This window comes from Agelaius phoeniceus, chromosome 3 (genome assembly GCF_051311805.1).
Source record: "Agelaius phoeniceus isolate bAgePho1 chromosome 3, bAgePho1.hap1, whole genome shotgun sequence".
In the NCBI taxonomy this organism is placed as follows: domain Eukaryota; kingdom Metazoa; phylum Chordata; class Aves; order Passeriformes; family Icteridae; genus Agelaius; species Agelaius phoeniceus.
Window position 1 is genome coordinate 103,791,024 of NC_135267.1, and position 13,049 is coordinate 103,804,072.

Here is a 13,049-nt window from a genome sequence, read left to right on the forward strand (position 1 = left end):
GGTGGGTTTTGGGGGCTTTTGGGAGGTTTGATTTTGGGGTTTGTTTTTGGCTTTTTGGGTTTTTTTTTTTGGTTTTGTTGTTGGTGTTGTCGTTGTCTGGTTTTGGTTGTGGTTTTTTATTTGGTTGATTTTTGGTTTTGAGTTTTACCAGCCAATGACCACTGTTTAACTAGTGGCTGCTGCAGAGCCTGGACTTATTTCCAGTCCCAGTTTGCAGTGGTTTAGACCAGGTGGGATGGCCAGCACAGCATGGCATGCATTGGAGATGGGCTGGAGAGCCAGCAGTCCCTGTCACTGGAGAAGCTATGCTCATTTGTGCACTGGTGTGAGAGCCCCAGGGACAGGTGTGCCTTCTGGGGACTAGGTTGGTGTCCTAAGAGAGAGCCAAGGAGTGTGATAAGCTTGTTTGGTGGAATAACTAAGGCTGATAAACACTTATCCATGAAATGGTTGTTGTGCCATGAGCAGTCACTGCCACCCGGTTGTTTCTCCTCACTCCACAGGCAGCAGCACTTTCCCCTTCCCCACAGGACTGGCCACAGGGATCACTGAATCTCACCTCAGGGATCACTGAGTCTCACCACAGGGATCACTGATTCACACCTCAGGGCAGCAGCTGTGGTTTGGCTGCAGGGGCTGGGTGTGAATCCTGCCCTTTCCACTAGAGCATCTGGCTCCTCCTGGCAAGGGCTGTGGGCTTCATCACAGGGGCAGGAACAAGGAGTTGGCAGCCTTAGCCTTCCATAGCCATTGGCTACACAAAACTGTGCCAGTGCTCTGAGGGGCAAGATAAAACCTACACAGATGTGGAGGAGGGAAAGAGCAAATGTGACTCATGCCATTATACAAAATGTCATTCTCGTGGTTCAAGGTGACTTTAGAGAGGAGCTGGCAGTAATACAGAGAAACTCAGTGAAGAACAGTTCAGGCTACAGATCTGAAAAATCGTGCTGAAAATTCAGAAGATGTGCCCTGAGAACTGGGGGAAATTCTTACAGGGGCATCCCAATGGAGCTGGAAAGTCAGAGCCAGCTGACTCTGTCTGTTCTGATTCTGTCTCTGGGATCTGTGTAACGTTGTGTCTGCACATCCTTTCATAGTTCATGGGTATGAACTCTCTCTTGTGCATTTCCCTAATCCCTTTGTCACTTGCTGGGGAGCTCCCAGCGCTGCAGCAGTGACAAACCACACCATATTTCTGCTTTTAACCCATGTGTGTCCCTTGTCTTTTGGCAGAATCAGCCCTCCTCCCTCTCCATGCTGGACTTGCTCCACGTGGCCCGTGACATTGCCTGTGGGTGTCAGTACCTCGAGGAGAACCACTTCATTCACAGGTGGGTGAGCCCTGCCTGGGCAGGACTTGCAGAAAGGCCAGCAGGGGCTCATAATGCCCTGCTCCATCTGTTTGTGTCCTGCTGCACTCTAGTGGCTGGATACCTTTAAACCAGGGAGACAAAATCAGAATTGTAGAAGCAATAGAGATAGGAGCTGCTATAAATCAGGCTGGCAAAGGTCTGTAGTTTTGCCAAAGATCCTGAGCCCTGTCTCAGGGCCTGCACTTGTGCAGCCTATTTGCCTACTCTGCAGATGGACACAGTCTTGTGACAGAAGTCTTTAAAGCTCTCTCTGTCACGAATTTTATTTAGTGCCTGTCTGCTCATTTTGGAAGCTTTTTCTTCTCCCCCTCGAAGAGCACCTGTACAAGCACAGCCAGAAGGGCAGCATCAGTGACCATGGCTCCTGCAAAACAGGGGGTTTGGCAAGCACCTAGAATCTGCCTGCCGAGTAGAGATGAGCAGAGAGGTGGCAGTTTGCAGCTCTGAGAGTCACCACAAGTTGTGCCATTGTGCTATTCAGACCTCAAGGTTTACTCCAGCCCAGCAGAGGTGGAGCTTTACCTGCATACACAGATTCAGGCCCACAGCTTCAGTATTCAGAGCAACACCTGCACATTGTTCTGGCAGTGTTCTGACACCTGTCTCTGGCAGTACAACAGCCTTTTGACAATACTTGAACAAGCACAGTAGGAACAGATCAGTGGATCATTGCCCAGACAGCTGGATGTTGGGACTGGTACATTCTGAAATCAGCTCCTCTTCTTGCACTCCTTAGAGACATAAAAATAACTCCTGGGGTGAAGGGAGGCTCACAGGAGGCCCACCCTTTCAACTGGAAGATGTTATGTGAAGTTTAAAGAGAAAATGTTAAAGAACAAAACTGTTCCTGCTGTGGGGATAGATTGGAACTGGGGACATTGCAGTTATCCATAAACACTGACTTTTCTGGCTGTTTAGGTTCTCTGCAGCTCAGGAAAGTAGGTCCTATATTTTGTTTTCTTTTTGATTTGCAAAACTGCCTAATAATTAAGTGCTTCTTCTCTTTCTGTTTCTTTTCTTCCCTTTCTTTTTAGGGATATTGCTGCCAGGAACTGCCTCCTTACCTGTCGAGGGCCTGGGAGAGTGGCTAAGATTGGAGACTTTGGAATGGCCCGGGATATTTACAGGTAGCAGAGCCAAGCCCAGCGTACCTGCAAGTGGGAGGTCACTGAAATGGGGGAGGAGCAGTGTTTGTGCAGCCTCTTGTGCTGCTCTGTGTAACCCTGGTGAGGCAGGAGCGGAGAGATGCCAGCCTGGTGAATCCCAATTGATGCCTTCCTGGTGTTTGCCTTAAACTGCCCTGGGCAGTTTTCTCCTGGGCAGTGGAGTCTAATGGTCATGGAAGGTTTTTCCTCCCTCTTAGATTCTGTCCTCAGTTTCCTTTTTTTACATTCTCCACGATGAATGGCATTGATGTGCCCCTTTGTTTTGTGATCCCAAATCATTCTGAGTTTAATCTCTCTCCTTGATGCTACCCCTGCACCTTTGGTTTGGTGTCACCAGTAAATTTCCTAAATTTACTGCAGCTCAAGGAGGAAGGTGTAGAAGGTCAGGAAAATGTAATCACCCAAACTGGAATTCAGCCAGGACACAGGGTTAACTACCTTTGCTCTTGCAAGAAGTGCCAGAAAATCTTTAATGACCATGAGCAGTCAGGGCTGCAGTTTGATGTTTCATCTTCCACAGAGCACCTCTAGAAGTGCAGCTCCATACCCTGCTGTGCTGAGGAATTGATTTGCCCTGACTCAGAAGAAGGAATGCCTCATGCTCAGTCACCTGCACAGTTTATTCCAGTGCCTTGCCTTCTTTTTTTTTCCTGCTTGGGGATTTTCCTGTGCAATTACTAAGCCAGGTTTGGCTCTGCTCAGCTTGAGCTCTGACAGTATCACAGCCTGAGGTGCTGCAAACAGAGTGCTACCTTCAGAAACCCAAGTGTATCAGAGCTGTTTGGGTGTTTTTCCCTCCACAAAGAGCCCCCATGCAGCCCCACTGTCAGATGGGGCTCTGCTGGGACAGAGCAGCATCTGTCACCCTCACACAAGCAGCAAACTGACTGCCAAGATGAACACTTTGATGCTGAGCTTTCAAAGGTGCCTTTGAAGCCTGCATGTGTTTCTTTGTCCAGGAGCACCCTTTGGATGCTCAGGCTGTGCTGTTGTGATCAGTGATACCACCTTGCATGAGCAGCCTCCTGCAAATGCCAGCATGGCATTGGGGGCTTGCAGGTTTTATCTTAAATGACAGCAACTCCAAAGGACTGTTGCAACTCCTGTCTCAGGAACATTTTTGTGTCACTGTCCTGGCTCTAATGACCTGGCATCCTCCTCAAGAAGTTCCTTGCTCCTATTGAGGGGTTTGGATTTTACTCACAGTGCTTTAGACTGGGTATATATGGGAGAGGTTTGGTTTATTCTTGCTGGGTATGCCCAAGATGACCATGTGTGACATGAGGTGAGGAGATCTTGCTGTGTTTGAAAAGGGCAGGAGGAAGCTCTGCCAGCAGCAGTTACTGTGTTAGTAATTCCCTAGGAGGATGAGGATGAGGATAACTGGTTCACCAGGTCAGGCCTGAAGTGGTGTACATTAAACAGCACTTCCATGATTTGCTCTTTCCCACTGCTTCTATGAGAAGAAACAGGTCATTCCAGCACTTAGATTGTTCCACCTAAATTAGTCTCTCCTCTGGCTCATAATTTGAATATTTGTAATTACGAAAATCCCATATTGATGGCATTTTCTGAATCCTTGGCTAACTCTTTTGTTTTGTTTGTTCTTTGCAGAGCCAGCTACTATCGTAAGGGTGGGTGTGCAATGTTGCCTGTCAAATGGATGCCCCCTGAAGCTTTCATGGAAGGGATCTTTACATCAAAAACAGACACATGGTGCGCTTCCTTTCCTCCGCTGGCCGCTCTGTCTGTGTTGGGACCCCTTTTGTAAACTGTGAATATTTTGTAAAAACCACATGGTATTGTTCACTTCTCACATACTAAAAAGACAAGCTGGGTCTTTCAGAGCCAGCAGTGTTTGAGGAGACAAGGGAGCAGAAGGATCAGGCCTGTGCAGAGGTGGGTGCTGCAGGGCAGGGAGAGCAGAGCAGATGCAGGTGCTGCTGCTGCAGCAGGAAAGCATCAGTGCCACACTGAGGAAAGCAGCATGGGAGGCTGCAGGCACAATCCATCCTGCCAGTCAGGGAGAAGGATGTCCTGCATTGTGGGTTTTGCCTTTCTCCTGGCCTACAGCAGCACTTGGAGCTCCTGAGTGGCCAGAAAATCGGGAGAGCAGGAGGCAAGAGCTCAGGGAGTGTGTGGAGGGGGAAGGGGCTGGTGGCCAGGACCCAGATCCTGAGCAAGCAGAGGGGTGAGGTCCACACCCTGGTACAGCTGAGCTCTGCCTGTCTCAGCACCAAGCAGAGGAGTTTCCCACTGCTGCACATCTCTCTACAGCTTTAATGTGAATTAAATCAGGTGAATGCTTTGGAGGGGCACTGTCCCAGCCACCGTCCCCAGGGCTTTGCAGCCCACAGCACCCAGGCCAGGGCTGTGTTTGCTGGGGAGTGTTTTCATTCTAATCTGAGTGAAAGGTGGGGCCTGTGGGCCTCAGAGAACCAGTGGGGATTCACTAGCAGGATATTGCATGCAGGGTAGCTGTTCCAGAGGAAAAGTTTGTCAAAACTTCTCTCTCTGGCAGTGGTCAGTGCCTCAGAAAAGGATAACCTTTCACTCTTGTTACCTCCAGTTGAGCAGTGCTGAGTACAAGGAAAAAGCAACCATGTTTACCTACCTACATCATAGGCTTCACTCACCTAACAGTCAACTCCTGATATTTGTTAAAAGTTTTAAAGTTACAGCTGTGCAGCTTATTTATGTCTGAATCCTACAGCAGGATTTCCACCAGCTACCTGATCAAATGTTGCAAAAAGCAATGCTGATGGTACTGAACCTAAGGGCACTGCCCACTGGTGATGGTCATTCCAGTATCCCTCACTTTGTTTTCCTTTGTTTCTCTTTGTTTCTTGTTTCTTTGTTTGTACTCAGGTCCTTTGGCGTGTTGCTGTGGGAGATATTCTCTTTGGGATACATGCCCTACCCCAGCAAAAGCAACCAGGAGGTTCTGGAGTTTGTCACCAATGGAGGAAGGATGGATCCACCTAAAAACTGCCCTGGCCCTGTGTATGAGACTGTAACTTTGATATATTCATGCAACTAAGTTTCTGTTTCAAATGCTTTTTCTCTACTCAAAAGTTAATGACCTTTAAGATTGACCTAATCATGGCTAATCTGCCTTATTAATCTTTAGTGCCAGTGATTTCTCTAATATTTAATTTTTCTGTTGTTTTGGAGAATAAATCAGGGCCCATTGGAGAAGTCCTGGCCACTGCTTGTGTGGTCAAAGATGACACAATGTTTCTCCGTCTTAGGTTAGCTGTGAAACTTCAGTGCATCAGACTGTTCACAGGCAGGGAAAACTGGGCTCCTTTATCTGCAGCCCTGCCTAGCTTTAGTGTGTTGTCCAATGGATTTCAGGTGGATGAGTAATTTCTCTGAAAGACTCTGCATTTCACCCCACTGGTGGTCACACTCCAGTGGTCACCAGTGCATCAGTTGTCCAATTCCAGGGAAGGCAGAGAACTCTCATTTATTAGAAGCAAGAATGGTGCTGAATGTCTGTGATTCCCAAGTTGCATTGAGCAGTTGTCGCATCCCACAGGATCTGCCATTCACGAACATCTCCTGTTCTGCCCTTCCAGCTACCGCATCATGACCCAGTGTTGGCAGCACCAGCCTGAGGACCGGCCAAACTTTGCCATAATCCTGGAGAGGATTGAGTACTGCACTCAGGTATCCATGTTCATTCACCTCAGGTGGCAGGGGTGGAGAGGGTTCCTCTTAAAGAGCTCTCTAGACAAGCCAGGACTCAAGATGAGGAGGCAGCACTGCACTATTGCAGTCCAGGGAGACTGATGTCAGCCTGGGACCCCTGGCTGGGATATTCACCTCACCAGGTGCTTGATCCTCTTGTCTTTTGCTGCTGAAAGGCACAGGCTGACACAGTTTGACACAGCTTTACAGAGAGCACACTTGTAGCCCTGCTTCTGCTTATAGAGGCACAGATTCCAACAAGCAAAAGAGCAAAGACAGGGTAGCACCTGCACTGCTTTCACATGCCTCATCCCAGCCACTCCATCCCAGTGTTTACCCTTAAGGCATAGTCAGCACTGAACAGAAGTGGTCCCAGCTCAGAGCACCCTTTGCAGATGGTTTCAGCAGCTGTTGGCAATTTTGTTTTAATCTGGCAGCGCTGGAGTAGGCAGGTGGAGAGATGGCCAGGCTGAAGGAGCGGGGATTCTTAGGCTAGGCAGAGGGGAAAAGATGTGGCTGGCTTTCCAGGCCAAAATCTGATTTACTCTTTTTTTTTTTTTTTACGACCAGTTTAGCTTGTGAGGAATAGAGCACTTTGGAAAATGTTCTCCTGCCTGCATCAGCGCAGGCTCCTTGTATGATCTCACTGTTGCTCACTTCAGTCAGTTTGCTTTCCCTTGCTATTTGGGAAGCTTGATCTGTTTTTTACGTGTGTTTGAATCCTGGGATTGGGAGGCATTTTTTTCTGCTATCTGTAGCTTGCCATGGCATATAGCAATAAGTAAAGGTTGCCAAGATCACTGCATTTTCTCTCAGTTTAATTTTCAAAACTGCTTAAATAGCTCAGAACCACAGCCCCTGTGGATTCAGGCTTCAAGGAGTCTGCAAGTATTGTCTTCACTCAGCATTCCCATTCCTCCCTTCTCATGTGGAGGCAATACTTACATGGTTCCAACATTCTCAATATTATCTTAGAGTGTTATGAACTCTGAGATGATAGAGATTCCAAAAAGCATTCCCACAGGAAATTTTGCTGGACATAAAAAATGCTTTTCATTGGTTTTGTGCCTCTGCTGTTCTATGGTGAGTTTGAGGGTTACTTTCTTTAAAAGGAGTTGGATTTTAAGGATATCCTGTTGCATCTCACACCTAACTGCAGTTTGTCTGCATCCCCTCCTCATGGAATGTGGGCTCTGGGTGGTGGGATGTCTTGAGATCATAGCATGACAGCTGCTAGATGTGTGATGGCTGCAGGCTTTGAGGAATTCCCGTTGTTCCCTTGGGCAGGATCCCGATGTCATCAACACCGCCCTGCCGGTAGAGTACGGCCCGTCAGCTGAGGAGGAGGAGAAGGTGGCGATGCGCCCTGACGATCCAGAAGGAATTCCTCCTCTCTTGGTCTCAACACACCAAGACAGAAAGGATGATAAGCAAACCCTGCCATCTCCACCACCCCTGGCATCGGCCGTCACTGCCGGAAAATCTCTAGGGAAAGTGGGAGCCTTGGAACAGCCTCCGCCAGGGAAGGTGCAGTCAGCCACAGGGGGAGGACACATCAACATGGCCTATGCCCAGTCCAACCCCCCTTCCGAGCTTCACAAAAGCCGGGGCTCCAGAAACAAGCCCACCAACCTCTGGAATCCAACCTACGGCTCCTGGTTTGCAGAGAAGCAGGCCAGCAAAAACAGTTCTCTGCTGGAGAAGGAGAGGCCCGAGAGGGAGAATTTGGGACAGGAAGGAAACTGTACTGTGGGGCCCAACATTGTGACTGGCAGGCTGCCAGGCTCCTCCCTGCTCTTAGAGCCATCTTCCCTAACCGCAAGTGTTAAAGAAGTGCCTCTCTTTAGGCTCCGCCACTTCCCCTGTGGGAACGTCAACTACGGATACCAGCAGCAGGGCTTGCCCTTGGAAAGCTCCACATCACCTTGTGCTAGCAGTTACGAGGACCCTGTCCTCAGAAACAAGAGCCACATAACCCAGCAGGGGCCCTGAGAGCCCTCGACCCTCTCTTGACTTTTCCCCCCCGTGGCCCCTGAGCCTTGAAGAGATGTCCCGTTACCCAACACCCCGCGAGCAAGGCATGGGACAGCATCACCTCCTGTTTCGTGCAAACTTGCTCCAAAAGTGCCACCCTTGAAGCTGTAATTTCTACTAACCCGAGAGGCTTCAAACCACCGGGGCCCCAGCAGAGTCAAAGGAACGAGGGGGAGGGAGGATGCAGGGAACTGTTGTTAACTGCAAGGCCCAGCTGCTGTTGCATCAACTCATCCGCATGGTTGTCGTCATGCCCTTCCTGTGAGCTTTTCCCAGTTGTGCGTCCTCTGCTTCCGTGTCAAGCCGCAGCTCACTGCCATGAGTGTTTCATGTCTGGGCTTTCCCGTGCCAAACTTGTCGTTGCTGTGGAAGACCTGGAGATCTCCTGCTGCTGGCAGGGCTTGTAGTGGGTTTGGGAAGAGCATGCTCTATCCAAACCAAAATAAAGAAATACGACGGCGCTGAATGGTGACGCGATGGCATGATCTCCAGTCTTGGTCCAGCTGCAGTCCAGTCTTCAAAAGTCCTTGAGTGCACAGTGTTGTGGGGGTGCTGGCAGGGCAGTGGAAAAACCCTGGTCACACTGCATCACTTGAAGGGGAGGGCAGAGGAAGCAGAGGATGGGTGTAGATGCTACGAGGCATTCAGGGGGCGGGCATTGTTTGGCTGGGGTTTTCTTTGGTTTGTTTTTGTTCACCTATGCTTAAACACCAGAACCAAGTAAAACCCTTTAAAATTCCTTCTGTCCTACAAAAGTAGGGATGCCCTTCATAAAGAATGTTGAAGTGTCAAGTGGAATCAAGGTGAAGCTTTAAAGGACCATGGTCATGAGAGAGACTTTCACCGTGCCCTGAAAAGGGACAGCCACCTGCATACCTCGAAGGTTTGAAGTAGCCTTTGATATACACTGTAGGAACAACACCATAAAGGCAGAAGACTACATCGTGCCACTGTCTGGAAGCCAGATACTGTCTGTACTGAAGGGTTTAGAGCCCTTTTTCCTTTGGCAAAATACATGTATGATAGTGGTTTAAGGACAAACACTCCATTGACTCACTTTGTACACCCCGTGCATGAAAAATACTCCAGTTAAGTGTATTGTCAAAACATAGATGTAGGAAATAATTCATGTGTAAAGATGTGCATTAGTAACTTCAGCTTAGGGTTGGGAGGAGCTGTTTTAGCATGATCGCTATCCAAAAAAGGGGTGCTTATTTCCATAGAAATGGGAGTACTGGAGCATCAGCAAAGGAGTGGGAAGGTGTTCTTCAGTCTGAGACTCTTCATTTCAGTGAAGTGACCCTGAGTCTGGCCCTGGATCCAAACGTGGAGGTAAGCTTCCTGTCTTCATCAGAGAACAAACCAGAATGTCTATACCTCCTAAAATTTGGGATGGGCAGATTGAAATTGGAGGACTTGGCTTGGGCCACACTGTAGGAGCGATGCAGGGGGATGGTTGGGACGGACGGAGACGAGAGATCTCTGAAGCCAGGTCATGGAACTTGAGGTTTATTGCAAATGTGTGGGTGCAGGGGCCCAGCTTGGAGCTGCCAGCCCCAGCTCAGAGCAGGCACAAAAGAGGGAGAGAGAGGTAAAGAGAGAGAAGGCAAGAGTGTGGTAAAGAGGATGAGAGAGCAAGTGAGGTTCCCATTACAATACAATAAATCTTCTTCTGTGCTGAATATTCTGATTCTCACTAACCAGTCTACTACAATATACAAATCCTATAGCATTTACATGCAGCCTATAAGAATCATTGCATTACCATAGTGTGTTACATTTTAAACCCTAAAAGCTACTCTTTGGACCCCTTCTGCCAAGCTAGTAGGGTCTGCTCTGACCCTTGGATTTGTCTGCAAGCGCAGGGTAATGTTTGATCAAGAGGGGATTACCTTCAGCTGGCCATACCATTGTTTTCCAGTTGTTCAGTAACTGAGGTATCTCAAAGCTTGCTTTCATTTCAATCTCACTTATAGTCTCCACATTCTCAAAATCTTTTGCCAGGCAGTCATATTTATAAGGGGCTTTCCTGTTTCATCTTCCCCAACACCACCCCCCTTGTACAAAACACATTGCAGGGGGAGCACTAGTGTGTTCTCCTAATCTGCCTTTCTGATGCCTATGATACCCAGAATTAAATCCTCTATTTAGACCAAAGCCAAAAGCAGATGTGGTGACTGGTTAACAGGCTGTGCTCCTGTTGGGAAGCTTGGGTCAGGGGCTGCTCTGAATTTCATGTTCATCTGCTAGAGATCCATCCCACTGCTGCTGCATGGGTTAGGGGGGATAACAAGGGTCACGCTTACAGGCTTCTTTAGGCTGAGCTAGGAGGGTATTTGTCATCTCCCAGGTTATTAGGCTCACAGCTCTTGCTGTGAAATAGCCACTGGGGAGGGATTCTGTCTAGCTCAGGATTGTGTTAGTGTCACACCAGTCTCTCTCTCTCTCTCTAGCTCAGTAAACTCAGTGGGGCAGTTTCTCGAGTCTCAGGAAAGCTGATTAATTCAGGAGGCAAGCACCATCTGAACAATTTATTACACTAGGACATTATTCACATATAATAGCAATTTTCATTTAAGTATTCCAGCTTTCTCATTTTCAGAAAAGCTGAACTCATTGTTTTCTTTAGCCTTTCTTTGGAAAGGAGCACACTCTGAGTTTTTGCTGCCTTTCAAAGTTACTGAGGGCAGAAGCTGACCTGTTTACTGATGAGTGTTTTCAAAAGAATGCACAAGAACAAAAAGTTGCTAAGTTAATGATCTTTGACTAGCTAAAATTATTAATTCTTGGATCTGGGGCAGCAGCTTCGATGCTGCACAAATGCAGATGAGCTGCCAGGTTATGATGTTAAAAGTGGAATTTCTAAAGAAATTTAAAAAGCACAAGCAGCAAGAGATGATTTTAAGTCTGTAGGTGTGAAAGGCAGGCTCTCCCAGCCATGGTGAGGGTGTGGTTACTGCTTTGAGCTTGTGCTGTGCAGTTATTTATCATGGAATTTCTTACAGAATGGGAGTTGTAAAAAAAATGAAGGAGCTAAACACAGTCCTGCTTCTTACCTATGGAATATGTCAAGAGATAATTCTGATCAGGGGAAATGGTGAATTGCTACTGAAATTCTCCAGTCTGCTCAATACAGTGCATTGAGACAAATACTGTTCAGCACTGGCAGCTGCTTTTAAGAGAGCTTCCCTCTAGTGTCTCCAGTGCAAAATGCTCTGTTGTAGGTTCTTTAATGGTTTGGATTTTCTTGGTTGGTTGGGGCTGGAGTTTTGGGGTTTGTTTGTATTACTGTTGTTTGGTTGTTTTTTTTTTTAATCCCTCTCTCTTAACTCTTGGAATTCAGAAATCCAGTTTGGGCTCATTTTTAATGTCAAAACCATACAATTTCTGAGCTCTTCCACAGCAAGCATTTAGTTTGGTATCAATGTGTGCTGTCCAAGCACAGTACCCCAGGTTGCAAAAACTGTTCTGTAAATATTGCAGGTAATCAAATCTCCTCACTTAGAAACAGGACCTGGAGCATTTGCCTGTCCTCTTTCTTAGAAAACAAATACTGCCGTTAATTGTTTGGAGCAAAGGGTGCTCTGTTGATTGTATTCAAGCTGCAGTTGCCATGAGCATGAACCAGAAATTTTAATTTCTGTGTCTAGGACGATTCACCTGTTCAGTACTCAGGGCTGCAGGGAGCAGAAGGGATTTAAGTCACCATAGGCTCACCAGACCAAAGCACTCTATAAATCCCAAATTCCTCTATCAAACCCCTCCATACTAGGAGAAAAACAAATTCAAGTTATTTTAACCCTCTTACCCTTTTTGTCAACGACTTATTTTTTAAGTTATAGTATATTGACACACTGTATATTTTTAAGGAACTTGTTTTAAGACTGTTAATCTTTTGTGTTGGTAATAATGATGTTCTGATTTATGTCTTCCTCATTCTGCAGTGGAAAACAGGAAGCAGTATGATCTACAGGATGTAAAGTACAACTGGGGAAAAACCCTGAAAATGGCTTATTTCCATGTGGATGTTACCTGGTTTCCTATAGAGGATAAGTAGGTGGTTCCATGAGCTGCTGGAGGTAAACTGGGTTTGGCTGCCTGTCTCTCTGCCTTTCCAGCTGTCCCATCACCTTCCCTTTGTGCCACTGAACCTTGTTTCCCCACCACGTGCCTGGGGATGAAGCAGGGCAGGAGCGGGGGTGGTTTTGCTCCCCCGAGGCAGTGAGGGAGTGGGGTGGGAGAGGGGCCTGGCCACAGCCAGAGGAGGTGCAGGGTCCATGGTGGGAGGGAGGCCCCAGGGCTGCATTAATGTGGCCGAGTGGGTCTTGGACAGCGGTGTCAAACCAGGGCTGCTCCAGCTGCCCTACACAGGGAGCAGCCACAGGGCTGGAACAAGGAATGGCAGGTGCCACTCTGCATGTCTGCTCCTGGCTGCTGGGGGGTGAGAACCTGGAGGTGGGAATAGCATAAAACAGCCTTCCACAGCAGCAAAGACATCGCTGTTCGTCTGTCCCAGAGTTAAACCCATCCCAGGGAAACGTCCCAAGTGTCCCCTCCTGGCTTCTTTCAGTACCGAGCTTCATTTTAGGAGTGTCTGTCTCATGTACAGCCGTTTATGCAACATTGTTTATAAAGGAAGGGCCTGTGCACTTCAGGGATACTATGAAGAAAAATACTAATATATGGTCATTGAGTATTTTGTATTGAATAGTGTATTTGTATTGTAAACAAGTGTAGTGAATCACAAGGCATGAAGACAAATAAAGTGACAGTAGCTGGA

The 13,049-nt window shown here is 47.7% G+C and overlaps 1 protein-coding gene across 4 annotated transcripts in view; it reads left to right on the forward strand.

The window, feature by feature from the left end:
• ALK (ALK receptor tyrosine kinase) overlaps positions 1-13,049 on the forward strand; it is a 307,302-nt gene extending 294,253 nt beyond the window's left edge. For 2 of the 4 annotated variants that reach the window (XM_077176040.1, XM_077176041.1), the window contains exons 24-29: positions 1,237-1,334; positions 2,411-2,503; positions 4,157-4,258; positions 5,411-5,545; positions 6,124-6,214; positions 7,523-12,161. In XM_077176040.1, coding sequence (XP_077032155.1) covers positions 1,237-1,334; positions 2,411-2,503; positions 4,157-4,258; positions 5,411-5,545; positions 6,124-6,214; positions 7,523-8,227 — 1,224 coding nt within the window. In that variant the 3' untranslated portion in view covers positions 8,228-12,161. Of the gene's footprint in view, positions 1-1,236; positions 1,335-2,410; positions 2,504-4,156; positions 4,259-5,410; positions 5,546-6,123; positions 6,215-7,522; positions 12,162-12,213 lie in introns of those variants that run through there. The other 2 variants (XR_013181530.1, XM_077176042.1) reach the window with 2 other exon arrangements.